Source organism: Carcharodon carcharias, chromosome 30 (genome assembly GCF_017639515.1).
Source record: "Carcharodon carcharias isolate sCarCar2 chromosome 30, sCarCar2.pri, whole genome shotgun sequence".
Lineage (NCBI taxonomy): Eukaryota > Metazoa > Chordata > Chondrichthyes > Lamniformes > Lamnidae > Carcharodon > Carcharodon carcharias.
The window spans coordinates 19,854,994-19,881,775 of NC_054496.1; the positions used below are offsets into that span (position 1 = coordinate 19,854,994).

General features: G+C 47.5%; 1 protein-coding gene across 2 annotated transcripts in view; it reads right to left on the reverse strand.

Moving 5' to 3' along the window:
• Positions 1–2,428: 2,428 nt before the first annotated feature.
• LOC121271209 (adhesion G protein-coupled receptor E3-like) overlaps positions 2,429–26,782 on the reverse strand; it is a 66,155-nt gene continuing 41,801 nt past the window's right edge. For both annotated transcript variants that reach the window (XM_041176998.1, XM_041176999.1), the window contains 9 exons: positions 25,823–26,031; positions 24,747–24,908; positions 22,012–22,215; positions 16,757–16,977; positions 14,138–14,204; positions 12,033–12,124; positions 10,494–10,662; positions 5,956–6,051; positions 2,429–4,299 (listed from right to left, as the gene is read on the reverse strand). In XM_041176998.1, the coding sequence (XP_041032932.1) occupies positions 4,246–4,299; positions 5,956–6,051; positions 10,494–10,662; positions 12,033–12,124; positions 14,138–14,204; positions 16,757–16,977; positions 22,012–22,215; positions 24,747–24,908; positions 25,823–26,031 (1,274 nt within the window). In that variant the 3' untranslated portion in view covers positions 2,429–4,245. The remainder of the gene's footprint in view (positions 4,300–5,955; positions 6,052–10,493; positions 10,663–12,032; positions 12,125–14,137; positions 14,205–16,756; positions 16,978–22,011; positions 22,216–24,746; positions 24,909–25,822; positions 26,032–26,782) is intronic.

Sequence of the window (26,782 nt, forward strand, 5' to 3'; positions counted from 1 at the left end):
GGGGTGGGAGGGGTCAGATGGTCAGTGGGAGGGTAGGGTGGGTGGGGGTGGGGGGTCAGATGGTCAGTGGGAAGGTAGGATGGGTGGGGGTGGGGGGTCAGATGGTCAGTGGGAGGGTAGGATGGGGCTGGGGGGTCAGATGGTCAGTGGGAGGGTAGGATGGGACGGGGGGGTCAGATGGTCAGTGGGAGGGTAGGATGGGGTGGGAGGGGTCAGATGGTCAGTGGGAGGGTAGGATGGGGTGGGGGGTCAGATGGTCAGTGGGAGGGTAGGATGGGGTGGGAGGGGTCAGATGGTCAGTGGGAGGGTAGGATGGGTGGGGGTGGGGGGTCAGATGGTCAGTGGGAGGGTAGGATGGGACGGGGGGGTCAGATGGCCAGTGGGAGGGTAGGATGGGGTGGGAGGGGTCAGATGGTCAGTGGGAGGGTAGGATGGGGTGGGAGGGGTCAGATGGTCAGTGGGAGGGTAGGATGGGGCGGGGGGGGGTCAGATGGTCAGTGGGAGTGTAGGATGGGCCCAGGGGGGTGTCAGATGGTCAGTGGGAGTGTAGGATGGGGTGGGGGGGGTCAGATGGTCAATGGGAGGGTAGGATGGGGTGGGAGGGGTCAGATGGTCAGTGGGAGGGTAGGATGGGGTGGGGGGTCAGATGGTCAGTGGGAGTGTAGGATGGGGTGGGGGGGGTCAGATGGTCAATGGGAGGGTAGGATGGGGTGGGAGGGGTCAGATGGTCAGTGGGAGGGTAGGATGGGACGGAGGGGTCAGATGGTCAATGGGAGGGTAGGATGGGGTGGGGGGGGTCAGATGGTCAGTGGGAGGGTAGGATGGGGTGGGAGGGGTCAGATGGTCAATGGGAGGGTAGGATGGGGTGGGGGGGGTCAGATGGTCAGTGGGAGGGTAGGATGGGGTGGGAGGGGTCAGATGGTCAGTGGGAGGGTAGGATGGGTGGGGGTGGGGGGTCAGATGGTCAGTGGGAGGGTAGGATGGGTGGGGGTGGGGGGTCAGATGGTCAGTGGGAGGGTAGGATGGGGCTGGGGGGTCAGATGGTCAGTGGGAGGGTAGGGTGGGTGGGGGTGGGGGGTCAGATGGTCAGTGGGAGGGTAGGATGGGGTGGGAGGGGTCAGATGGTCAGTGGGAGGGTAGGATGGGGTGGGAGGGGTCAGATGGTCAGTGGGAGGGTAGGATGGGACGGGGGGGTCAGATGGTCAATGGGAGGGTAGGATGGGGTGGGGGGGGTCAGATGGTCAGTGGGAGGGTAGGATGGGGCGGGGGGGGTCAGATGGTCAGTGGGAGTGTAGGATGGGGCGGGGGACTTGGGTGGTCAATGGGGCAGCTAGGGCAGGTCAGGCGTTCAGGTGGTCAGTTGTGGGGGGTAGATTAGGTTGGGAAGCCGTGTGGTGGTCAGTGGCAATAGGATGGGTTGTGGCAGGGTCAGGTAGTCATTCAGGTGTTGACAGGGTAGTCGGGGGTCTGCGGTAGCTGGGGATGTCAGCAAGGTAGTCGGAGATCGGGAGAGTATTTGGGAGTGTACGGTGGGTACTGAGGGTGTAGATAGGGGGGTTGAGTGGGGTATCAGGGCAGTCAATAGTATAGTTCCCTAGAAGTGGTTTTAATTCTTCTAACTTTTCCTGGGTAACTATTCTGGTAAGACAGTCGGAAGCCTCTGATTTAAATTGGAGTATCAGATGTTTCTGGTGTAGGGTAAGTGCCCATCGGAACTTTGAAGTTCCTGGATAATTATGGGCCTGCGTTGTTAACAAAGTACCAAATTCATAGTTACTGATGAACAGCCTCACTGGCCCTGCAGTTGTGGGATGTCTATATTTTCATTGTGATAAAAAGCCCACATACTTGTAAACCATTTTTTAGCTGGCTTATGATATTTCAGTTTCTACTTTAATCCCATGGCCATGGTCCAATCTTTATTTCACGCTGTAAAAGTCTGATTTAAAGCAAAAAAAAAACTCAGTGCATTTTTTCCTGGTTTGCTGTTCGTTAGAATGCTTGAATGTGATTGGCTCCCTGACCTGATTGATGATACCATTGCTGCTGGATGCCTGGAGATCCCTTGACTTGGCACTCGTTTCAAACTAGCACAACAAAAAGGAGAAATTCATGCCACAGAGACCTTTGTGGGAAGATTTCTTTGAGGGTACTGACACTTTGCAGTGTCCCCAGAATCCAGACCGTAACTACTTTTCCTTGCATAATAAGAGTTTAATTGGTGGTGTAATATCCATATGTTTTATATGGTAACATAGCTCATATAATGGAGGTGTAATAATCCTGTGTATATATAATCACTGTGTGATGGACCTGGAATATCTCACACATTAAATAATAACACAATATTTGAAGGTTATACAATATATTTGTCTATTATGTTGTTGTGCAATTTGTCTGGTACTAATTATACAATGATTACACAAAATTTAGATTAAAATCTATATTTATTCCGTCCCATTGGCACAGTTTACATCATTAGCATTTCTGTGAAATAACAATTAACATTTTAATAGATAATTTCCTATTATACAAATATACATTCTTACCAATATTTAACCTCATTCTATCAGTACCGGATTCTTTAATATTTACACAAACTGTTTGTTTAAATTTCCCTTTTGTCTCCCCTGCAACTGCCAATGGACAAAAGTCATTTTTTAATCTCTTATAATTGTATCTCCATGGCTCTCAAATTAATTCTGCCTTCCTCCCTTTTTGGCTTTCCCTCTTTTATTCCTCCCTTGGTCGCCCTTTGTGCCACTGTGTCGACCTGCAGTATACGTGGAGCTTTCACATTTTCATGATAATAGATAAAATGGCTGCAAAACCGGTATCCACCCTGTCAAGTCCGTTAGGATCTTACATGTTGCGATAAGATCACCTCTCATTCTTCTAAACTGCAATGGGCCAAACCTTTTCAACCTTTCTTCTTAGGAGAAGCATCAGACACCAGCTATGAAGAATTCTTCATTTGAATAGCCTCCTAGGTAAGGGTACTAAGCATTATGGAACCAATGTGGGTAGGCAGGCCTGAGAGGCTGAATAACCTACACCCGGTCCTATCCTCAATAGGCTTACACATGAAGACTGGTTGTTTGGATGTTACACGTGGGACTTCTATTGCCTGTGTTATGAGGCCCCCAGTAGACCCTGGTGTGAAAATGAAGAACTTTTTATTATTAATTCTCAGGACATGGGCGTTGCTGGAATGGTTACTCTAATTGTTCTGAGGAGATTGTGTGGACCTTCATCTTGAACCGGTGCAGCCCTGTTGTAATTCTCCCGGAGTCATGGATAGACCGGATCGGGTGAGAATGGCTCCCCAAAGGCCTTTTATTAACTGATTGGGTTTTACGACAATCTGGCAGTTTCATGTCACTGATATTTCCAGATTTTTGAACCTAATTCAGGTTCAAACTTGCCACGGTGGGGTTTGAACTCATGTACCTCTGAGGTTAGTAGTCCAGGCAGTGGGTGTGGTGTAGTGGCATACTCGAGAATTGGCTTGTGCCTTTTAGTCACCACCCATCACCCAGTCCCAGGAAACTGAATTAAAATCAACAGAGAGACAGACTTTAACCCTCAAGCTACATGGCACCACGCAGGCTCTTTATGTTGATGTACCATCTGCAGCTACTGAACCGCAAATTACCCTTTGCTAGCATTCCCACTGCAAAATAACATCATTTTAAAAAGAACATGAAAAAAAAAGTAAACCATGACTCTTTGTTATAGATTCTAGTGCAATGCAGATGTGGACAGTCTTTAAAATTCATTAGAAGAAAGAAGTTGCATTTAGGTAGCGCCTTTCATAATCTAAGCCATTCTACAGCCATTAAAGTACTTTTGAAAGTGCAGTCACTGATGGAATGAAGGCAATCCAACAACCAATGTGTGCACAGCAAGCTCCCAAAAACAACGTTTGAATAAATCTGTTTTTAGATATTGGTTGAAGGATGAATGTTGGCCAAGCCACCTGGGAGAACTCACTGTGATTGGTAAGGTGGCTGATCCCATGCTACATTCAACATATGGTTACCTGTCTTTGGGCCTTGCCAATTCTTGAAAATGAGCAGGCGCTAGAGAACAATGGTGAGAAAAGCAACCTTGAGTAACCCGAGCTGGCGCAAAAGGATCTCCATGTGCTCAAAGAATGCGTGGCAGCATGTGATATAACCTGAAGCCATGTAGGTGTTGACTGAAGTATGGTGAGAAGATGCAGACCAAAAGTCATTCACAGCATCACTGAACTGTACCAGATGTCGTCGACTCTGTTTCTTGGACACTTCTCCTTCCCTTTGAAAAGAAAGGTACAGGCATCGAGTTAGATGAAGAAAATCATTTGTGACTTCTTAAAATAATGCCTTTTATTTTAAATCTCTCTGAAATCAGCTGTGGTTAGAGGCTCAATGAGAGCCGTTTGAGTCAGGAAGTTATGATTTCAAGAGACTTTAATACTCAGAGGCTTCAGGATGAAAATCTAGACTGACACTCACAGTGCAGTACTGAGGGAGTCCGGCACTGTCCAAGGTGCTGCAATGCCTGAGGTACTGCACTGTCCGAGGTGCTGCAATGCCTGAGGTACTGCACTGTCCGAGGTGCTGCACTGCCTGAGGTACTGCACTGTCCGAGGTGCTGCACTGCCTGAGGTGCGGCACTGTCCAAGGTGCTGTCTTTTGGGTAAGATGTTAAACCAAAGCCCCTCTCTCCTCTCTGGTGGGTGGAAATGATTCTGCATCCACTATTTGAAGAAGAGTTGGAGAGTTCTTCCCGGCCTCCTGGTCAATATTTATCCCTGAAGCAACACCACCAGATCATCTGGTCATTATCACATTGCTGTATGTGGGAGCTTGCTGTGTGCAAATTGGCTGCTGTTATTCCTATGTTACAACAGCAACTATATTTCAAAAGGTACCTCGTTGGTTGTAAAGCGCTTTGGGACATTCTGAGGTCATGGAAGGTGCTATGGAAATGCAATTTTATTTTCTCTGAAATTTTGGGATAGTGAATTTTAGTTTTGAATTGGAGCCTGTGGTAAGTACATATCAAGGTGCAACTTTGAACCCTTCTTTCAAATTTCCTGGAAATTAATCCGCATTTTCCACTCCCACAACTGGTAAACATAGTTACCTGTGGACTTGTTTGGCGTTTCTTCTGCTGCCCCGGCTATGGGGCACTCAGTGGGAATGATAATGAGAATAGAGCAAGGAACATTAGCAGCCACTATGCACCTAAGACTATTTGGTCATAGGACTGGAAGGGATAAATTGAGGAAATGGTTAGGGTGTTCTAGTACCCAGGGAATGTGAGTTCACTTTTTTCTTGGAATGTAGGGAAAATAGCACCCAATTTGCACACTGCAAGATCCCACAAAAAGATAAATGACCAGTTAATCTTCTTGTAGTGGTGTTGATTGAAGGATACCCAGAAAATGCTCCTGATGTTCAAATAGCGTCACTGGATGTTTTACCTCTGGCTGAGAGGGCAGACAGGGCCTCTGTTTAACATCAAAACCGAAAGTTGGCATCTCCGACAGTGTGGCACTCCCTCGGTACTGCACCACAGAGACAGCCTTGATTTTGTATGCTCAAGCCTCCATAATGGGGCTTAAACCACAAGCTTTTGACTCGGAGGCGTGAGCATTACCAACTGAGACCAAGGCTGAGGCCAGACTAAAAGCGAGAAAAAAATATAACTCCGAATTTCCGGCATTTTTTTTGAGTAGTGTGTGATTTTGTGATGAGCGTTGGCTTTCAGAAAGGCCGGGATCTTGCAGTTAAGTATGATTTATCGGGGTATCCCCTTCTCGGGTGAGTAACATGGAAATTTTGGCCAAGTTTATTGGAGTGTGAAGGCAGGACAACCTCACGTTTCACACACGTTTTACTCTACAGTTCATTAGATATTGTAAACTGGGGCCAGGGGTTTGATCAAAGAGTTTGGAGTTTTTACCTGGTTTAATGTTCTCAGGCTGGAGGTGGAAACTGGTGTCCACATGTCCGATTGCCTCAGACACTTTCCAAAACATCGGCAATAGGCATCCCTCACCTATGAAAAGCAAAGACAAACAGGATTTGTAGCTTGTACAGTATATAAATAGGGGGGAGGGTGGGCCTACTGAACCAGAGTAAATGGGAACAATCTAAATTTCATTGCTGGTCAGTACTGAGTTAGTTCATCTCCGATATCATGGCAATTGATGCTTATCCATGTGCCTCAGTTACTCAACACATTACCTTGGACGAGTAACAATACTTGCATTTATGTAGCGCCGTTAATGCAGTAAAACATCCCAAGGCGCTTCATGGGAGCGCTGCCAGACACAAATTTGACACTGAACCACATAAGGAGACATTAGAACGGGTGATTAAATCCTTGGTCAAAGGGCGGAATCGTCCCAGATTTGCACCAAACGCGGTAGCAGGTGTTAAAATGTGTCATTTTACCCGCCGGCCGCAGTGGTGAGTTTTTGCGCTGTATTGTCCTTTTCTCGGCCAGTCCCGCTTCATTAATAATCCATTCACAGGAAACACGCCGGATCGCTGGTGGGTGGGCTTGGATTTCCCTGCTTCCCCCGGCCGTGACCTCAGCGCTTCCTCGCTCCGGGCACATCAGGGCGCAGCCTGCTCCATGTCCACAGACCAGGACTGCTCCAGGCAACAGCTGGGCCCTGAAAGCAAAGAAGACAGCAGCCCCCAGATTTAGTGACGCCTCACTGGGGCGCCTCACTCTCTGGGGCGCCTCACTCTCTGGGTTACCTGACTCTCTGGGGCGCCTCACTCTCTGGGGCACTTGCTGGACACAGTGGAAGCCACCGCTGTGTCCTCTAACCCCCTGCTCTGGCTGCAGGGGGTCCACCAGAGTCACCAATCCGGCCTGGGGTGGGGGGGGCGGTGGTGACAGTGGTGATCAGCACCACCGGAACACAGAGGAGGTCAGCCAACCAGTGCAGGAAGAGGATGAATGGTCTCATCCGGTCCGCCAGGGTAAGTCAACCACCTCATCACGCTCAACTCACACACTCCCAAACCCATCACACACCCACAGGGATCACACACCTCAAGGGTCAACACCACTAACTCTCACACACACCCTCACATCTCCATCAGGCTCATATCCTCTGGAACTCACGTTCTCATTCCCTCCATGACTCCACTCACCACACAAACATTCCACACAGTGCCATCGTCCTGCTCACACTCTCTCCATCTGTTTTCATGCAGGAGAAGCTGGCTCACAACAGCAGGGAGGGGTCCCAGACCAGGGGAGGAGTGGCCCACATTAGATCCCTCACTCACTTTGAGGAGTGTGCCATCACGCTGTCTGGTGAGGATGTGGACCCTGCCAGTGGTGACAGTGAGGTCGGCGGTGAACACCCACCTGAGGACCCTGCACCGCATCATCCCTCCCTCAACACAAACGTGAGTGCTCTCCCTCCTGCTTGTGACTCTGCTGCCAAGCACTAATCATCTCTACTTTGGTTTACAGGGAGCTCTGCCAAGAACCGACACCCTCAGCCAGCCAGACCCTCAGCTCCATCCAGGTCCTCAACTCCATTGAAGAGCTGGAAAGAAACAGGCTGGAAGACCTGTCACAGCGCTTACCCACACCCTCCACCAGCACAGAGACACACGCCTTGGCAGGACCTAGATATAGAGCAGGGTCGGGTTCACAATCTGGTGGTCACTGCACGGACATGTGTCCACAGCAAGAGGAGGCAGGTTCAGCCAAGCCCCCGGCATTCAGAGGACTGATGGGGAAGAGGAGTCTGTGAGGTCCGAGTCAGATGACGAGACTCTGGATTCGGCCTTCATGGAGAGTCAGCAGAAGGTGGGGGAATGTCACGCAGAACTGTTGGAACCCGAACCCTTGTCTTTCCAGGATGTCCAGGTGAACGTGCAAGTTCCCTACTCTCCCGAGAATCCCACCCCCATCCACATTGACCTCCCCGACCTCTTCCTTCCCACCCCCAGGGTCCATGCCTGCCTCCCTTCTACTGTGTCTGCACTGTCACCCTCCCATCCTACCGACTCCCTCTGCCCTCTCTCACACTCACCATTCCCTTCTACCAGACCCACCCTCAGTTTGTCCTACAGGGGGCAGTCATTGACTCCACAGCCCCCTCCTTCACACATTCACCTAAACATCTTTAACTAGACAACCCCACCCCTTACTCTCCTCCCCCACCCCTTAAGCCCTCCTCCCCTTGGACTCCTTCCCCTCTCCAAACTCCTTCCCCCCTACGAAATCCCTCCTCTGACCTCCCCCCACCCCTACCCCGGACACCGTTCTCCCTCCCCTCCACCCCTGGACACATTCCTCCCTCCATACTCCTTCCCCCATCCGAACTCCCTCTTCCCCCCCAACCCAAACTCCCTCCTCACCCTGAACTCCCGGACGCCTACCCCACTCCGAGCACCCCCTCTTACACCTACCTCCCAGCCTGCTGCATTCTCCCCCATTACAACCTTCTCCCTCCGTACACCCTGCTTCCCCTTCCAACCACGCCCCACCTCCGTTCATCTCCCCCCCCCGCCACCCACCCACAGCTGAACCACCCCCCTCCCCGCCCCCACCGATCATCTGTGGCCCATGGCCAAGAGCGCGATGTTCCGAACTAGGCCCAAAGCATCAATGGACACCTCCCGCCTTGTGGGAGCCGCTTTGCGGTGGGGTCATGTCCGTGACGATTTGAGGTACGTGTTCCTCCAGGGCCCGGTAGCTGTCGGTCTCCAGCATCTTCTGTTCCTTGGATGTCCACGATCTGAGCCAGGCCCTAACAGTGAGTCTCGACTTCTTGCTTGTCCAGATGTGCTCTGGGCCGGCGTGTTTCCCCGCTGGCATAATGGTAAACCTGGCGTTGGGGGGGTGGGGGGGGGGATGATTCTGGTCGGGCCTCACTCTGCATCCCGTTCCCGGACAAACCGGGTTTACACCGGCCTCCAGTGGGATTAGCGTTCTGTCATGGCTGACACCATCGGATGATCCTGCTGTGCTATCACGCCGGCGCGAAACCGATTTCTGGCCCTCACACCGAAATGTACACCCCCCATCCCTACCTCCCACCGCCCCCCCACCTACCAACCCCGCCACACCACCCAGCCACGACGCCCGGGAGCGGACCATTCTGCCTGGAGAGATAAATTTTAGAGAGGAAAGCAGGAAAGAGAGGTGGGGAGGTTTAGGGGGAGAGTTGCAGAGTGTGGGGTGAAGGCAAGGCTGCCAGATGTTGCAGTGAATGAATTTGGGGGTGCAGAAGAGGCGAGAGTTGGAGGAACACTAGCGATTTCGGAGCATCTTAAGGCCTCAAGAGATTACAGTGGCTGATACATGATGTCTCTCTGTGTTGTGTTTAACCAGAAACAGTTTAGGTGAGACTAGTCATGCAGTGCTGCAGGGACTAGCAATACACAGTCACAACAAACTGTAGGCTACATCCAGTTATTACAGCATTACACATTCACTTGGACCTCCTGGGATAGTGTCATCACCACATTTCATTAATGTTAAATTACTCAGCCCGACCCCTCATTCCAGTGTAATAACTTTCTAACCCTCTCTCTTACTTTCTCTACCCTCTGGTCCCATATTTACAATCATTAAGTTATCAATCCTCCATTTATCTTGCTTCCTCTTGGGGAAAAAAGATAAAAATGTACAGGAAGTGAAAAGGCTATGCAGCCCACATGACCAGTACCTCCTCTTGTCAACTGGCACAGTGGGACTCTGCTCTTCAGGACTCTGCTCTTCAAGCTACACGATAAAAGAGACCATCACAAGGGATCTAGGACAAATCCTTCAAAGTGTTTGAAGAGAAAAGTCACTAAACTAAACTCATTTTAAAGGTGTTCCTTCACAGGTTCTCAATGAGTTTATTCAACAAGCTGCTATCTAGGAAAGTCCCATTTTAAAATAATTCCCGCTCAGTTGGCTGACCTCAGTGGTGGCTGATGTTGGTCTCTGTTGACTGTTTCTTGGGAAGGAAAGGGACTCTGCAGGGTTCCAGTTTCTGATCTAGTGCCCTCTGCTGGAAGACTGTGTATGTACACATTAGCTGAAGGCAAGGAACCACCCAACATAGATTAGAATGAACAGCAGAGACACAAGCCACTTGGTCCAACTATTCTAGGTTTATGCTCCACATGAATCTCCTTCATCTAACCCCATTAACCCATAGACACTTAATCACCTTCCCTTTACATGCATCTCTGCCATTCACCTCAACTGATTCACATGATAATGAATTCTGCATTCTCACCACTCCCTGAGTAAAGACGTTTCTCCTGAATTCACTACTGGGGCTTGTTAGTGACTGTCCTATACTGACAACCCCAGCAGTTACTGCCAAGATTCAGAAATGAAGATGGACGATTGGAATGCGCTAAAATATATCCCCGGAAAAGACAGCATCTTCAGGAAAGCACCATGGGTGCACAATTAAGGTAACAAATTGTCCGAAGAACACATCAAACAAAGGGAGGAAGACAAACCTTCTTATACATCAGGCAGTGCATGATGAAGATAAACATTCCCTGGAAGCTGTTTAATATGGTGAAGATGTACATCATTGGAATGGTTGCCTTCTGGATGTAAAACGCACCCAAAATCCATGTACAGCCCAAGATGACCAGCTGACCAATGGCTGTCAGTGTAAATGCTCTGTGCAAAAACAATCAGTGATCAAATTATTCAGAGCCCAGCACAGTGACAGACAACAAACAACAGCAGCAGCGGAGTTTAAAAGCAATATTCATAATATGACGCGCCTTATTGTAATCCAATTAATTTTACAGTGGAAAATCTGTCGACTCATGTATAACTGTGAATCTTTACCAGTTTCCTAAAATACTCTGCTTTGCGCTGCTTTGGTGCTGCCAGTTGGTAGCTGAGCTCAAGTGGAGTGAGCTACAATATTCTAGCTCCATTGCTTCCCTATGCACCATTGAGTGTGAGTTGCCCATTTTTAGTGCGGGATCATTACATTTACCTTTATAATCCAGGAAGCCTTCACGTTGCCTTTGCCAAAGTGAAACACAGGCAGTTATAGAGGTGACACACTCTGATGTTAGGTTCTGAGCTCAGTGATGGAGTGAAACCAGGCAGCCTGCCAGCACAGCACACTGACCTACCAGGCCATTCAGCCTCTTGAGCCTGTTCTACAAAGTTTGTTGCCAGCTGCTCATCCAACCAGGACCCTCGTATATCTTCAGAATTTTACTAGCGAGGTTCGCTAGGGCTTAAGCGTCTCAGCCTTAACTGACTGGCCTACCCAGCCAGAACCTGTTAATAAAATGGGTCGACTGCTTAGTCATCAGCAGAGCTCTGGAGTACCACGGAATCAGCTGGCTTGAGAGATCACAGTCACAAATCTGCCCTCGAGAATTAACTTGGTTCCAAATGTTTTAATTTGGACCACTCCAGGCCCTAGATAAACACTACTTGGTCCTGCTGCACCCTAACCGGGAGTTTTAAAACCCAAGTTTAGTATCAATTATAATCATTGCTTCTTGACTTACCTTTCCTAATATTTTAGATCTTAGTGTTCTGCGCTGTGAACCTTAGCCCTTCCACCAATTTAATGTCAAGTTACTAAATGTTAAGGCATACTTATTAAACCATGACTGTTTTAGTTCAGGGTCTGCCTACACCCGGAATACCACAGTTCAGTTTAGGCAGCTAATCTGCTTATATTGCCTCTTTCACAAGCTGAGGACGTCCTGAAGCACTTTGCAGCCAGCGAACTTCTTTTTGAAGTGCAGTCACTGTTATAATGTAGGAAAACACGGCAGCCAATTTGCGGACAGCAAGATCCCACAAACAGCAAAGTGATAATGACCAAATAATGTTTTTTTTTCTCTCTTCGAATGTGATGTTGGCTGAGGGATAAATTTTGGCCAGGGCACTGGGGAGACCTCCCCCTGCCCTTCTTTGAAATAGTTCCATGGGATCTTACATGTCCACCTTAGGCCCCAGTTTAAAGCCTCGTCTAAAAGGGTCAAGTTTGGTCAAGCTGGTTGTAAATCTTTTACCTATGCCTTCCCAGTCTCTTCTTGTCAGCAATGATCTTTGACAACTCCACTTTCAATCTCATTAATGTTTTGCAGAGGAAGATAAAATTGACCTGTAATTAAAATTAAAGATAACATGTAATATTGAACATCTTACAAGTGCTCCAGTGCTCAGATAGTTTAGCACCGTAAACAAATAGTTTAAACAAATAGTTTAGCTCTCTTGGTGGGTCACAGGATTTTATCCTGTGAATTGCTACTCTTGTACAGACCAGGCGATCCCAGTATCAGTCCCCTGTACGTGCTGGATTAGCTGAGTTTAGCTGGGAGATGATCGACACTTCAACCAGGTCTTAGCATCCCTACTTAAGGGAGGAATACAGCTGGGGCTCCCTGACTGTTATCCAACAAAGCCCTTCCAGAAGCGAATGCACATGGGTATTGAATAAGGATGAGACTGAGGTTGTGTAAGCAATCGGACAATTTGCCTACACTCAATATCCAGGCTCACACAAGGAGAGATACCAGCTAGTGGACATACCAGAGGACAACCTATATCCATGGGACATGACTGCTGTGAGCATTGATATCTTCAAGAGGAAGAGAAGATATCAGAATAAAAACCTTAAACCTAAGACTCCTTTTAGTGCACTGCTGAGCGTCGTGGGTAGAACATGCAGCCTCAAATCCTCTCTTTATGAAAAGCAACAACTATAAGGGAGATCTTGTGGAAACAGTGGGTATCAGCCCTCTGAGCCAAAGGCTCCAGGGTTCATGTCTCACTTCAGGATTTGATAACACCATAAAGAGGTGGCCAAACAGGCTGCTTATCAAACCTGGACATCTTTCCAATACACCTATTAGCCCGGCTGTAAGACTGGGAAAGCCTCGTGGTCAGCCATGCTTAATGCAGAGTGTTGCTCCCTCAGGCTATAGCCTCCGGTGACCTGTTTCAGGAAAAACTAGCGACATAAGCACGTCCCTTGTCTAACTCGCGTGTCACTAGACACGGGGAGCTTCTAGGTCAATAATCATCGTGAGGCACAGGCCTGAATCTTGCGCTTGTTGGATTGGCTAGCATGGGAGTGGGCGTAATATGTGCTTCCGGCCGCGATTGGACCCCGACCACGATAGTCATACCGGCTGGCCAATCAGCTGACAGCCCATGGGAAAGGCCAGGGCGCCGAGGGAAGTGAGGGTGAGGGCGGGCGTTTCCAGTGAGCTCCCTGAAGGCTGACAGCTGCTGCTGCGGAGCTGCCTCAGGGAGCTGCAGTGTTGTACAAAAAGAAGTGAGCTCAGGAAAGCGCCAGAAACTGTGTGCCAACGCTGCAAATTCCTGCCCCTGGCAGCAGGTCACAGAGCACGCCACCCCCTCAAACATTTTCTTGTATTTCGATTAACCCGGGAGGTTTTATCCCACCCCGGATAGAGTTTGTAGCGAAAATGTGAAGCCCGCCTGGCCGATCAGCCGTAGAATTGGACAGGGCCGCGTAAAATGGCTGGCGATCGCCTGCTCAATCGTTGGCGGGCACGCTTCTGACCCCGGCGCGTGCCGTCCGACTGTGATGCCACCCGACGCCTTCTCGCACCATTTCACACCGCTCCCAGGCAGACCCCTGGCCACAGTTCTTCAGGCACTGAAAGCCTGTGAGCCCCTTGTTTATAAGACTTTCCTTGTGCAGATGGTGCCTTTCGGAACGCTGGTTAACCAAAAGGAACATTAGAGCCAAGTGCTGTTCCCCACCAGGGGCCTATTTTCTGGCAGAGCTAATGGACAGTGATGAGATGTGAATCAAGGTCCGGAATTGCAGTCTCGGGAGACGTGTCCAGGACCCCATGAGATTGAGGGTAATACCGTTCTGGCACCTGAGCTGCCGCTAGGTATGGGAGGAATCACCTCCGCTCTTGTGAGTAAGCTTGGCTCAGCAGACGCTTTCGAACAGGCTGGTCTCCAGCTCTCCCCCTCTACCTAAACCCATCCATCCCTTCCTCCATCCACCCTCTCCGCATACCCCTCCGCCCTCCCTCCACCTATCCCTCTAATCCCCACTCTCCAAACTGCGGCTAGTTGCAAGGCACAAATCGGAACTTCAGTTTGAAGCTACAAAGTACGGGGTCAAACTTACGATGCTGATCACGAGGGCGGGCACAAAGAAGCTGCAGGCGAAACACTTGTCTGTTTTAAGCCAACACCTGCAGTTAAAAGTTAAAAGGTGATTAAAACCAGCAATTTTATTTACAATGTGATCACACTCCTGCAATGTTAGATTACATCGCAATAACAGTCAGCTGCTCGAGGTCCCTGTGACCTTGCTGAGATTGACCTCTGCTGCTGGTTCTCTGGGTTCCAGAGGAGTGAATTCAAGAAATTGAAATCCCTTCCCTGTCACACGCCCATCTTATTTAGGAGATCTCCTTCAGCCGCATATCCAAGCCTGGATTCTCCACGCCTCTGGCTAAGGGTTATTGCTCATTCCTGCTTCCTTTTTGCATCATTTATTCTTTCATGGGATGTGGGTGTCACTGGTAAGGCCAGCATCTGTTGCCCGTCCCTAATTACCCTTGAACTGAATGGCTTGCTGGGCCATTCTTGAGGGCAGTTAAGGGGCAACCCACATTGCTGTGGGTCTGGAGTCACGTGTAGACCAGACCAGGTAAGAACACCAGGTTTCCTTAGTGAGCCAGTTGGGTTTTTTTTCTAAACAACAATCAATGATAGTTTCATGGTGGCCATTACTGAGACTAGCTTTTTAATTCCAGGTTGAATTTAAATTCCACCACAGTGGGATGTGAACCCACGTCTCCCGAACAAGGGTCATACAGACTGGAAACGTTAACTCTGTTTCTCTCTCCACAGATGCTGTCAGACCTGCTGAGTTTTTCCAGCACTTTTTGTTTTTGTTTCAGGTTTCCAGCATCTGCAGTATTTTGCCTTAACCCCCTGGGTTACTAGTCCAGTGACACAGCCCCTATGCCACCATCTCGTCCTCTCCGCTTTTAGAATTTGACTTTTGCCCTGTGAACTCTGAGGCTCTACATCACACTGCTTTGTTAACCTGCTCCCTGCTTTCAAACCCTTCCTAAAAGCCGATCGCTTTTACCATGCTGTGGCCCAGTTCCCCCGATTTTCCTTTGGTTCCTCGTAAAAATTCACCTTCCCTTTTTTAAAGGCCTTTCCAGAAGGTTTTTCTTAATATTCATTCATGGGATGTGGGTTTCGCTGGCTGGGCCAACATTTATTGCCCAAACCTAATTGCCCTTGAGAAGGTGGTGGTGAGCTGCCTTCTTGAACTGCTGCAGTCCATGTGGTGTAGGTACACCCACAGTGCTCTTAGGGAGGGAGTTCCAGGATTTTGGCCCAGCGACAGTGAAGGAACGACGATATATTTCCAAGTCAGGATGGTGAGTGGCTTGGAGGGGAACTTCCAGGTGGTGGTGTTCCCAGGCACCTGCTGCCCTTGTCCTTCCAGATGGTAGTGGTCGTGGGTTTGGAAGGTACTATCTTAGGAGCCTTGGTGAATTCCTGCAGGGCATCTTGTAGATGGTACACACTGCTGCTACTGTGCGTCAGTGGTGGGGGGAGTGAATATTTGTGGATGTGGTGCCAATCAAGTGGGCTGCTTTGTCCTGGGTGGTGTTGAGCTTCTTGAGTGTTGTGGGAGCTGCACTTATCCAGGCAAGTGGGGAGTATTCCATTACACTCCTGACTTGTGCCTTGTAGATGGTGGATAGTCTCTGGGTAGTCAGGAAGTGAGTTACTCGCCGCAGGATTCCTAGCCTCTGACTTGCTCTTGTAGCCACAGTATTTATATGGCTGGTCCAGTTCAGTTTCTGGTCAATGGTAACCCCCCAGGATGTTGGTCCAGATTAGTCTTAATGATTCAGTATTTTCCCACACAATTAAATGTGAATTTGAAAAGAAATCTATGTATTGTGTAGTGAAGCCTGATGATATGTGTGTCTGAGACACCTGACTGACTATGTAAATCTGAGCTAGCCAATAAATGCCATTGTTCTACTGATAAATCTGAATTTAACTGAGCAAGTTATAAATGCTAGAAAAATATCATGTAAACTTTTTGATTGGTGGAAAAACTAATTTTGCTTATCAATACCCTTCAGGAAAGGTAATCATTTCCAGCTCAGTCTGGTTTACCTGGGACTCCAGTTCCCCAGCTCTGAAAAGGCCTTAGAAAACCATTCAGTGATTTAGAAATAACAACCAGTCACTGAGAAAGCTCGCCATTGTCTCCTGAATGCAGCCAGGGTTGAGTAATATCTCCAACCCACATTCTGAGAACAAGCCCCAAAAAAGTAGGATGTGAGTGTGTCTCAGCTGAGGTTGCCTCAGGAGACTTGAAATTTGGCCTCAGTAGCCCAGGTGTATGGACGGGAAGGATCAGTCATTGTGCCCCACCCCTGGCCTTGAACTAGTGCCTCTCTCTGGAGGTTGGGTGAGGTTGCATTGCTTCTGCTTGTGGCCTATGGTATTGCTAGTACCCCACTGTATATCCCATGTGAAGCACCTAACCCTAACCCTAACCTAATCCCACTTGTGTAAACTACCAGAGACTCTCTGGACCTGGGGTACTACTCCGCAATCAATACTTGCAGGAGGTAATGGATGGTAAATGAGGTTTTGTTTTTAGAAAAAGCAATGGATGTAACAAAAAAAACGGTTGCTATATAACTTTCTCCCCAAGTCAGTACCATTCATAAGAAGACACTTAGAAATGTAAACTCACGACGTGTTGGTACCATATCCTTCATGATAAGCTGCTGCTGAAATGGCCACAATCAGAGCTGGAAACCCGTAGCCAATCCAATAAATGAACCTCTCGATAGGAACTTTAGGAGCAAAAACCACCTGCACCATCAGGTAAAGCTGGATTCCTTCTAGAAACATCCAGGCGAACACCGACAGAAAGGAATAGTGGAGAATGGCTGCAACGATTCCACAAAGAATCTAAATAGAACAGTCACAGTGTTAATTCAGTGCACCAGCAACTGGAACATAGATAGTAAGAGGAAAATATTTGACTTCATATAGCGCCTCCCATGACCACAGAACATTCCAAAGCACTTTACAGCCAATTCTGTACTTTTGAAGTGTAGTCACTGTTGTAATATAGGAAGTCCAGTTGCCAATTTGTGCAGAGCAAGCTCCCACAGACACCAATGTGATCACAAGGAGATAATCTGTTTTAGTGATGTTAGTTGGGGGATAAATTGGACACTGAGGCAAACTTTTCTGTTCGTCTTTACAGTAGTGTCATGGGAGCTTTTTCATCCACCTGAGAAGGCTGGACATTGGTTAACTGTTTCATTCAAAAGACACACCTCTGACAGCGCAGCACTCCTTCAGCACTGCGCTGGAATGTCAACCTAGATTTTGAGCGGAAGCTTTTAGGGTGGGACTTGAGCTGACTCAGGGTCGGGCATACTATCCATTGGGCTCATGCAACAAGGGACAGAAATGGACCAAATATTCGATAATTTTTCACAACTAAGGGAATTTAAAGAGTGGCAATGTCAGAAGTGATCATCCTCATTAGTGAGCACAAATTAACAATTTATAATACATAGAATTTCCCGTGACAAAATGGGTTTCAAGTTTCTCTTAACTCCTGTGATTATTAAGTGAATTAATATGTCAGTATGAATTATATTTGCTGCTTTAATTGAGGTGGATTGTTGTGATATCGTTTTAAGATAGAATATGATAATGAGTAAGTAGCCAGGATGTAAACCATGTGACCAGTAGACCGTGTTCAGAGGAACTTTCGGATAAACTAGCAGCATGTGGTGTGAAGGAATTACTGCTGTACTTTGCTGTTATTAATAGCTGTTGAATATTTATAGTAAATCTGCCTAATAAGCAATCCGGCACTACATCTTCAAACAAACCAAACTTACGTTTAGTTTACTGGTCCTGGTAACCTTCTGGTGAATCTGCACTGCATTCTGTTTAGGGCCAAGACACCCTTTTTAAGGTGTCGTCCCCAGAACTATATCCAGATGTGGTCAAATCAGGGCTTTGTATAAGTGCAGAAACATTTCTCCACTTTATATTTTAGCCCTTAAAGAAGTTCTAATATATTAAATTACAAAATCCCACCAGTACTGTGCCTAATTGTGCCTCAGAGATACGTGGAAATTTTCGGGAGGAGAGGGGAAGGGGAGGCGTCTCTGATGTTCCTGTTTCCTTTCTGAATATATCAATAGCAACTTTCTAATGGGAATCGGGTATATACTTTGAAAAGAAAACCTTCAGGCTTTTGCGAGAAAAAGAAAGGGGGGGTGGGACTAATTGGAAAGCTCTTTCAAAGAGCCATCAGGGGCAAGATGGGCCAAATGGCCTCCTTCTGTGCTGTAGGATTCCGTATTCTAGAGAATTCCATTCTATAAATTCTGAAAGCTGAGATGTTTTGCAATCTGTTCAAAACAGAAATCATTAGATTTCTGGAGACCAATGACATCAAGGGATATGGGGAGAGCGAGGGGAAATGGCATGGACATAGATGATCAGCCATGATCTGTTTGAGTGGCACAGCAGGCTTGATGAGCCAAATGGCCTACTCTTGCTCCTATGTTCCTACGTTCCTTACAAGGAAGTCACTGTGCAACCAGTCCGGATTCTTCACTGGTGTTTGAGAGAGTGGGGATCTGCTGAAGGCAGTATTAGTCTGGACTATAGCACCGCATAGTCACTACTCAGGCATACAAAGATAAATGGATAGCTGAGCGAGGGCTCGAGGCTTGTGAACACCTGGAGCCCACTCTTCTAGTGAGGAGTGAGGAAGAGTGAAAATTGAGGGAGAAATCCATATCAGAGGGAAGTGGAAAAGGATTTCATGGAATGAGACCAGGACAAATCCACTAAGAAATTCAGGCCCCCGATTTTACAGGGAGCACATGTGCATACTTAAAGAGGGACCCCGCTTTCAATGGGTGTCTCATTTGCCTGGACAAACGAGCTGTTTAAGGTTGGACACAGTGGGAAGGAACTGAGATCAGGGGGGCTAAGTCACTGGCCTCATTTTAATTGCCCTGTGTAAGACATTCAAAATCTGAAAACGTTACTTGCAACATGAGGGGGCGAGGTGGTTAGTCATCTCTGCTAATTTGTCAAAAATTCCTGTTTAGGTGCAATTGTTAACCTGTGTGTAAAATAAATAGGTTAGCAATCAGCACTCAAGGAGACATTAGCCAAACATGTTAATGAATAACTAATGTCCAGAGGTCTGGGGAGTTAATTAAAAAACATAAAGCGTAACCATAAAAGTTATGGAGTTTTAAAGTCAATCGTAAATCCAGGGAAGTGAATGAGGTAACACAGGTTCTGTTGGAGCCTGGCATTCCTTCACGCCTCAGTAATCAAACTTTGCATATATTCCAGTCAGTAAAAATGCCTCAAGTGTCCTTGAGCTCTTAATGGAGGCACAGAGTACATAAGCAAGGAAGTGATGGTAAACCACTATAAATCAGGCCTGGCTGGAATATTGTAGCCAATGCTGGGTACCAACACTTTGGAAAGGATGTCAACTCTTGGAGGAGGTACAGACAAGATTACGGTCACCAACTGTGATTAAATGTATTCCTGGAAGGCTTCATCACTTGATTTGCCCTCACTCTCCAGCCGTTAGTCAACAACACATCCATCCTTGTGACGCGCTGCCTCCCTATGCCAATTGGAAAACAAAAAGATTTATTACCCAATCGGATGATGCTTGACTGTCAGCCAAACTGCCCTTATCTTTGAACCCATTTTCAATCGTTTGATATCTGGTAAAGAGAATTGTTCAAAGAAAATGGCACGAGAAAAAGTTTTTTTAAAAAAAAAATGCCCCGATGATTTGTCTGCAGCGCTGCTCACGGCAGTGTCCTGGAGATTGATCTTCAATTCCTGGAGACTCCAGGTCAGTCCTGGCAGCCAAAGGAGCACCAGAGAATTCAGTTACAGGCAAAGACTAGAGAAACTGGGATGGTGTTCCTTAAAGCAGAAAAGGTTAAGGAGAGATTTACAGGAGGTTTTCAAAATTAGGAAGAGTTTCGATGGAGTGAGCAAAAAGAAACTGTTCCCACTGCCAGAGGACACGGCAACCAAAGGTCGATATTTCAGATAATTTACTCAGAAGCCAGGAAGAGATGGGGAGTGCTTGTTTTCACACAGCGAGCGTTCTTGATCTGGAATGTGCTGCCTGGAAGGATGGTGACAGCAGAATTAAGAGCGACTTTCACAAGGGAACTGGACAAATACCTGAAAAGGGAAAATTTGCAGGGCTGTGGGGAAGGAGTAGGGGAAGTGGGAGTCTTTCAAAGAGTTGACACAGGCACAAGGGGCTGAATAGCCTCTTTTTGTACTCTGTCACACAGGGGAGAATATTGCCCATGATCCACTGCGTGCCGCCAATTTACATGGGTGGGCCAACTAAGGCCCGCCCAGTGTGATGCACACCCGGAAGCGCTGAGCGCTCCCTGTGCGGGCGAAGAAAGGCGGGGGAGTCGGGGCCTGCCCTCTTTCGCACATGCGTATAAAAGAACATAGCAATCTCCCTGAGGCACGGAGCTAACGTCATGAAAAATTGAAATATAGAAAAAAAATCATTCAGACATGTCCCCTCATGTGACAGTGTCACATGGAGCTGGGACATTTCAATGAATTTTAATAACATTTTTTGTTACATTTAAAAACCCTTCATGAAACCTTGTCCCGCCCGTGGATGAGGTTCCATGAAAAATGTGAAGGCCGCCTGGACTCTTCACTTGGCCCCCGCCAACCTTAAGGTTAGATTTTAATGATTTTAATTGGTATTTAAATGGCCTTAATAGGCCTTTGACAGTTCGGCAGGCGCACAGCCGACTCTCTGCGCACCCTCCGAACTGAAGATCTGAATGGCGCGCGATGACATCGGGACGCACGCCCAACGCCACCAAATGTTGTTTCACGTATCGGCGAGCGGGACCTGCCCCCGCACGCTGACCAGAAGATTCAGGCCACAAGAGTGCACAGCTGACAGAAACATAGGAGCAAGAGTGGTATCGTCACCAGACTAGTAATCCAGAGGCCCATGTTAATGCTCTGGGGACCTGAGTTCGAACCCCACCATGGTGGAATTTGAATTCATTAAAAAAAAAATCTGGAATTAGAAGTCTAATGATGACCATGAAACGATTGTCGTAAAAACCCATCTGGTTCAATAAAGGAAAGGAAATCTGCCATCCTTGCCTGTTCTGGCCTACAAGTGACTACAGACCCACTGCAATGTGGTTGACTCTTAACTGACCTCTGACATGGCACAGGAAGGTACTTAGTCCTTAAGGGCAATTAGAGAGGGGCAATAAACGCTGGCCTAGCCAGTGAAGCCCCCATCCTTTGAGTGAATACAAAAAAGACAGACTGTTGGTTTGTGTACAGTTCTGGGCACCACACTATAGGAAGGATGTGAACACATTGGAGAGAGTGCAGAAAACGTTTACAAAAATGGTTTCAGTGATGAGAAACTTCAATTATGAAGATAGATTGGAAAAGTTGGGACTGTTCTCCTTGAAGTGGAGAAGGCTAAGGGGAGATGTGGCTGAGATGTTCAAAAACAAGAGGGGGCTGGACAGAGTAGGTAGGGAGAAACTGTTCCCACTCATAAAAGGATCGGGAACCAGACGGTTTGAAGTGATTTGCAAAAGAAGCAAATGCGATATGAGGAAAAACCTTTTTCACACAGCGAGTGGTTCAGGTCTGGAGTGCGCTGCCTGGAAGTGTGGTGGAGGCAGGTTCAATCGAGGACATTCAAAAGGGCATTAGATGATTATTTAAATAAAAACAATGTGCGGGGTCACGGGGAAAAGGCAGGAGAATGGCACTGGGTCATAACGATTATTCGGAGAGTCAGTGCAGACACGATGGGCTGAATGGCCTCCTTCTGCACCATTACAATTCTGTGATTATGCTAGTTCCCTTCTGCGTGTTGTCATGAACTGAACGATCATTAGGATTCCTTACCCGATTTCCCGTTTGTGAAATTCCGACCAGGAAAACGAAGTCAGCGACGAACAGACTTAGGCACAGGTTAATGTGGATGATGCGTCTTGTGTCTTTAACGGAATGGCAAGTGGCAAATGTGGCAATCGTCAGTAACAGGCACACCAGCGAGATGCTCAATCCAACGTACGTGATGACTTCAACCTCAAACACATCTGGGAGATCCTGTGAACACAATCCAGGGAGATCAGTCATCGGGGCTACTTAGCCAGTCCATTTCCCGTTATATGTGCGGCAGCCTTAACAGGAGTGTTGGTGGGGACAGTGCACAAGGCAAAATAAGTGACTGCCCTGGCACGTGAGTGGGGGACTGAAATATCGCCCGCTATTTCACGCTCGTGTGTGGTGGGCTCGCACCCGCTCGCCAATCTGAAAATCGTGGTCAACGGATTGTGTGTGTGTGGGGCACAGAATAGCATCTGTTTGAGGAGTGTCCCTGGGGGCATCACAGTTACACTGTGACCAACACCTATAACAGGGCAGCAGTTGTGCCCGTCTTTACCATGTGCTGTGAAAACTAGATTCTTTTGGACCATCATGGCATTTGAGTTGGACACCAGCAAACGTGCATGACTGGCATAACGTTAAAATAAATGCTAGGCCATTCGGGGTGACGCCAGGAAACGTTTCTTCACGCAAAGGGTGGTGGAAATCTGGAACTCTCGCCCCCACCCCCCCCACAAAAAAAAGCTGTGCGGCGAGGGGATCGATTAAAAATTCTAAAACTCAGATCGATACATTTTTGTTAGGGAAAGGACATGAAGAGATCTGGAACCAAGGCTAAGGTGCAGGCCAGTTATGATCAAACGGAATGGCGGAACAGGTTCGAGGGGGCTGAATGGCCTCCCCCTTTTCCAATGTTTCTATGATTCAATGTCTGCCATTTCATGTTATCATCCAACATCAGCACCTTCCAGAGTGAATAGTGGGGATGTCTGGAGAGATCAGGAGTTTTGCCTTCTCACTGTTGGAGATCAGGAGCTATTTCTACAATAATTTAATTTGGATTAAGTGGCTGGAGCAGAATTTACAATTGGCTAATTTGTAATTGGTCAGAATTTTGGACTTGATCCTCATTTTTTTCATATATATATATAGAAAGGTACCTTATAGCAATCTACAAATAATTCCAATGCATTGCACATAATTGAATGCTTCAGAATGCTATACATTCAAAGTGAAAACAGCCCAGCTCAATGTTTTGACAAGCCCAGCTGCAGAATCACATTGAATCTGACCATAGTTCATCAGCACAATAGCTATAAAAATAGTTCTATGGTTTTGTTATACATGACCAGTAAAACAAACCCTCCCTCAAGGGAATTCTAGCAGAAATTTCTAATTCCGATATTATCTGCTTAATAGTTGACATGTTCATTTACAAAGCAGAGCAGGAGGGTTCTCCCTAATGCCCCCGCCAATATTTATCTCCAGGATAGGTTGCGTAGTCGTTATTACACTGCTGTTTGCGGGGGCTTGCTGTGCACAAGCTGCTTGCCTTGTTTGCTACATTACAAGTGATTACACTTCAAAACTGCTTCACAGGCCGAGCAGCTGTGGGACATCTCAGGGGCCGGAATGATGATACTTCTAAAAATTTATTTATGAGATGTGGGCTTCGCTGGCTGGGCCAGCATTTATTGCCCATCCTTAACTGCCCTTGAGAATGTGGTGGGTGAGCTGCCTTCTTGAACCGCTGCAGTCCATGTGGTGGAGGTACACCCAGAGTGCTGATAGGGAGGGAGTTCCAGGATTTTGACTGGACTAGATTAGTAATTGAGAGGCTTGGAATAACGCACGGGTTCAAATCCCACTACTGCAGCTGGAGGATTTTAAATTCGATTAATAAATCTGGAACAAAATGCTAGTCTTGTTAATAATGATCATGAAGCTACCATTTTGTCTTGGAAACCCAATGACTTCACTCATTTCTTCAGGTGAGGAAATCTACTGCTCTTACCCGGTCTGGGCCCACACTTGACTCCAGACCCACACCATTGTGGTTGACTCTTAACTGCCCTCTGAAATGGCCCAGCAAAAGTCACTCAGCTCAAGGGCAATTGGGGATGGGCAACAAATGCTGGCCAGGCCCATAAGAAAAGACAGTACAGTTCATTTGAGTAAGGTTCTGGGCACCACACTTTAGGAAGGATGTGAATGCGTTGGAGAGGGTGCAGAAGAGGTTTACAAAAATGTTTCCAGGGTGAGAAACTTCAGCTATGAGAATGGATTGGAGAAGTTGGGACTGTTCTCCGTCGAGAGGAGAGGGCTAAGAGGAGATTTGATAGAGGTGTTCAAAATCAACTACCCCCTGACTGCCAGTCAGTTGGCAGGTGGCACTGCCAGCTGCACAAGGGCAATAAATGCTGGCCTTGTCCACACTTTAAGAGCAAACAAAAAAGCCCTGAGGTTGTGAAAGGTGCTATACAAATGCAAGTCTTTCCTTTCTATCTCTGAGATTCTGGTCAGCTGTGTTCGTGGTAGCCTCTCACTTGTCGATACTGCCAATGCATCCCTCTTTTGATATTTGTCTCCCTCTGTGTTTCCTCTTTGTTCCCCAGCCTTGACTGCTTCTCACAGTCTCATAGTTGCTCCATCCCTCATGGCTTTCTTTATAACCCACTCTTACCACCCTGCCACCTTCAGCAGACCAGAACCTATTGGTTTATGCAGTGAATTATCCCAAGCATTTGTACCTTCAATGCCATCAGTATAGCAAAGCTGGAAAGATGAAATGCTCTGCACACTGTATGTGTTCTGTTCGAGAACACCAACTCGCAGCCTTCGGGAGACCAGAAGCTTCCTTTTGCTGTTCGATTCCAGTAGACACAGGTTATATTTGACTTGTCCTCATTGGCCTGTAGGAAAGACAAGGGAACCTTTCAGAAAACACATTCCATTCCCAACATGAGTTAATGCATAGTGGTATTGTCACTGGACTGGTGGTCCAGAGATGCAGGGTAATAGATGGTGAAATTTGAATTCAATAAAAAATCTGGAATTAAAAGCCTAACGATGACCATGAAACCATTGTCATAAAAAAACATCTGGTTCACTCATGTCCTTTAGCGAAGGAAATATGCCTGGTCTGGCCTACATGTGCCTCCAGACCCATAACAATGTGGTTGACTCTTAAATGCCCTCTGAAATGGCCTAGCAAGCCACTATGTTCTCAAGCGCAATTTAGCTTTGGGCAATAAATGTTGGCACAGCCAGTGATGCCCACGCCCCATGAGCAAATAATCAAAAAAGTCCCTTCCGTTCCCTTGATTAGCCATCACACAGCGAGAAAGCCTGTTTCAACCAGGCCCGTCTTACCGCTTGCCATCGGCTGAGTGTTTCCTGGGCAACCTGGGAGTCTTTGCCTCCAGCTGTGATGCCACAGTAGAAGGTGGGTGAAGAAGAGGGGGTGGGGGGTGGGGGAGGGGTGCGTGTGGGTTGACAGGAAGTGTCACATCTCCCCGCTTCCCCCCACCTCTCCCCCCACCCCAGCATTGGAAGTTATCAATAGGAGCGGAAACCAGTCACAAATGTCTGAATTCCCCTCAACCTCCGCCAGAAGTTACATTAATTCCACTTTGAAAGCATTGCGAAAAACTCTAGGGTTCTTTAGTTCGACGACATACGTTAGAAATGGTTTCCACAGGCTTAATAAGCATGGACATGATGGGCAAAACAGCCTCCTTCTGTGCTGTAACCATTTTAGGATTCCAGAAGCAACTTGGAATGATGCCAGTGGACAATGAAGGTGGTGAAATGGTGTCTCGCAAACCTTGGTATGGGTGAAGGTGAAGGTTACAGCATGGGTACGAAAGGTTTTCAGCTTGCTGTTTGTCACTGCTGTTATCACCGCTGAATTCAGCACCATCCTCTGCTGAGCAGGTTTGGCTGCGTCTTTTTGCACTTTAGCATTACTGCCCAAAATGTTTGTCATGTTTCTGTGAACAATTAAGGCGACGGCAGGAATCCGTCTACCTAATCCTAAAACAAGAGAGAGCAAAGTTCTGTCACAGTTGTCACACCAGCTGGGTTTCATTTTCAACCCCCCCGAGATCATTCTCGTGACATTTTGTTTCCAAAAATTGTACCGTCGGAGTTTTTAACCTGAAAGGGCCTCAGTTTAACATCTCACCCAAAAGAGGGCTGCTAGCAAAAAAGCACTGGAAGTGTCGGCCTAGATTTTGTCACTGGGATGGGGCTTTACCCTATGACCTTCTAAGTCAAAGGTGAGTGCTACCACTGAGCTAGTGGGTAGAGTTGATACCAATTTACAATTTTCAGTCAGGAAGATGATGATGTGGTGTTGATGTCACCAGACTAACAATCCAGAGGTCCAGACGAATACTCGGGAGACTTGCCTTCGAATGCCACTACGGTAGCTGGTGGAATTTAAATTCAATTGATAAATCTGAAATATAAAGCCAGTCTCAGTAATAGTTACAAGTCAGGCAACAACCTGTGTCTATTGGGGGAGGCGGTAGCATAGTGGTATTGTCACTGGACTAGTATTCCAGAGACCCCAGGTAATTCTCTGGGAACCTGGGTTTGAATCCCACCTGGCAGATGGTGAAATTTGAGTTAAAAGTTCTGATGACGAGCACAAAACCATTGCCGATTGTCTTAAAAACCCATCTGGTTCAATGATACCCTTTAGGGAAGGAGGACCGCTACCATTTCCTGCTCTGGACGACATGTGACTCCAGCCCCACAGCAATGTGGTTGACTCTTAACT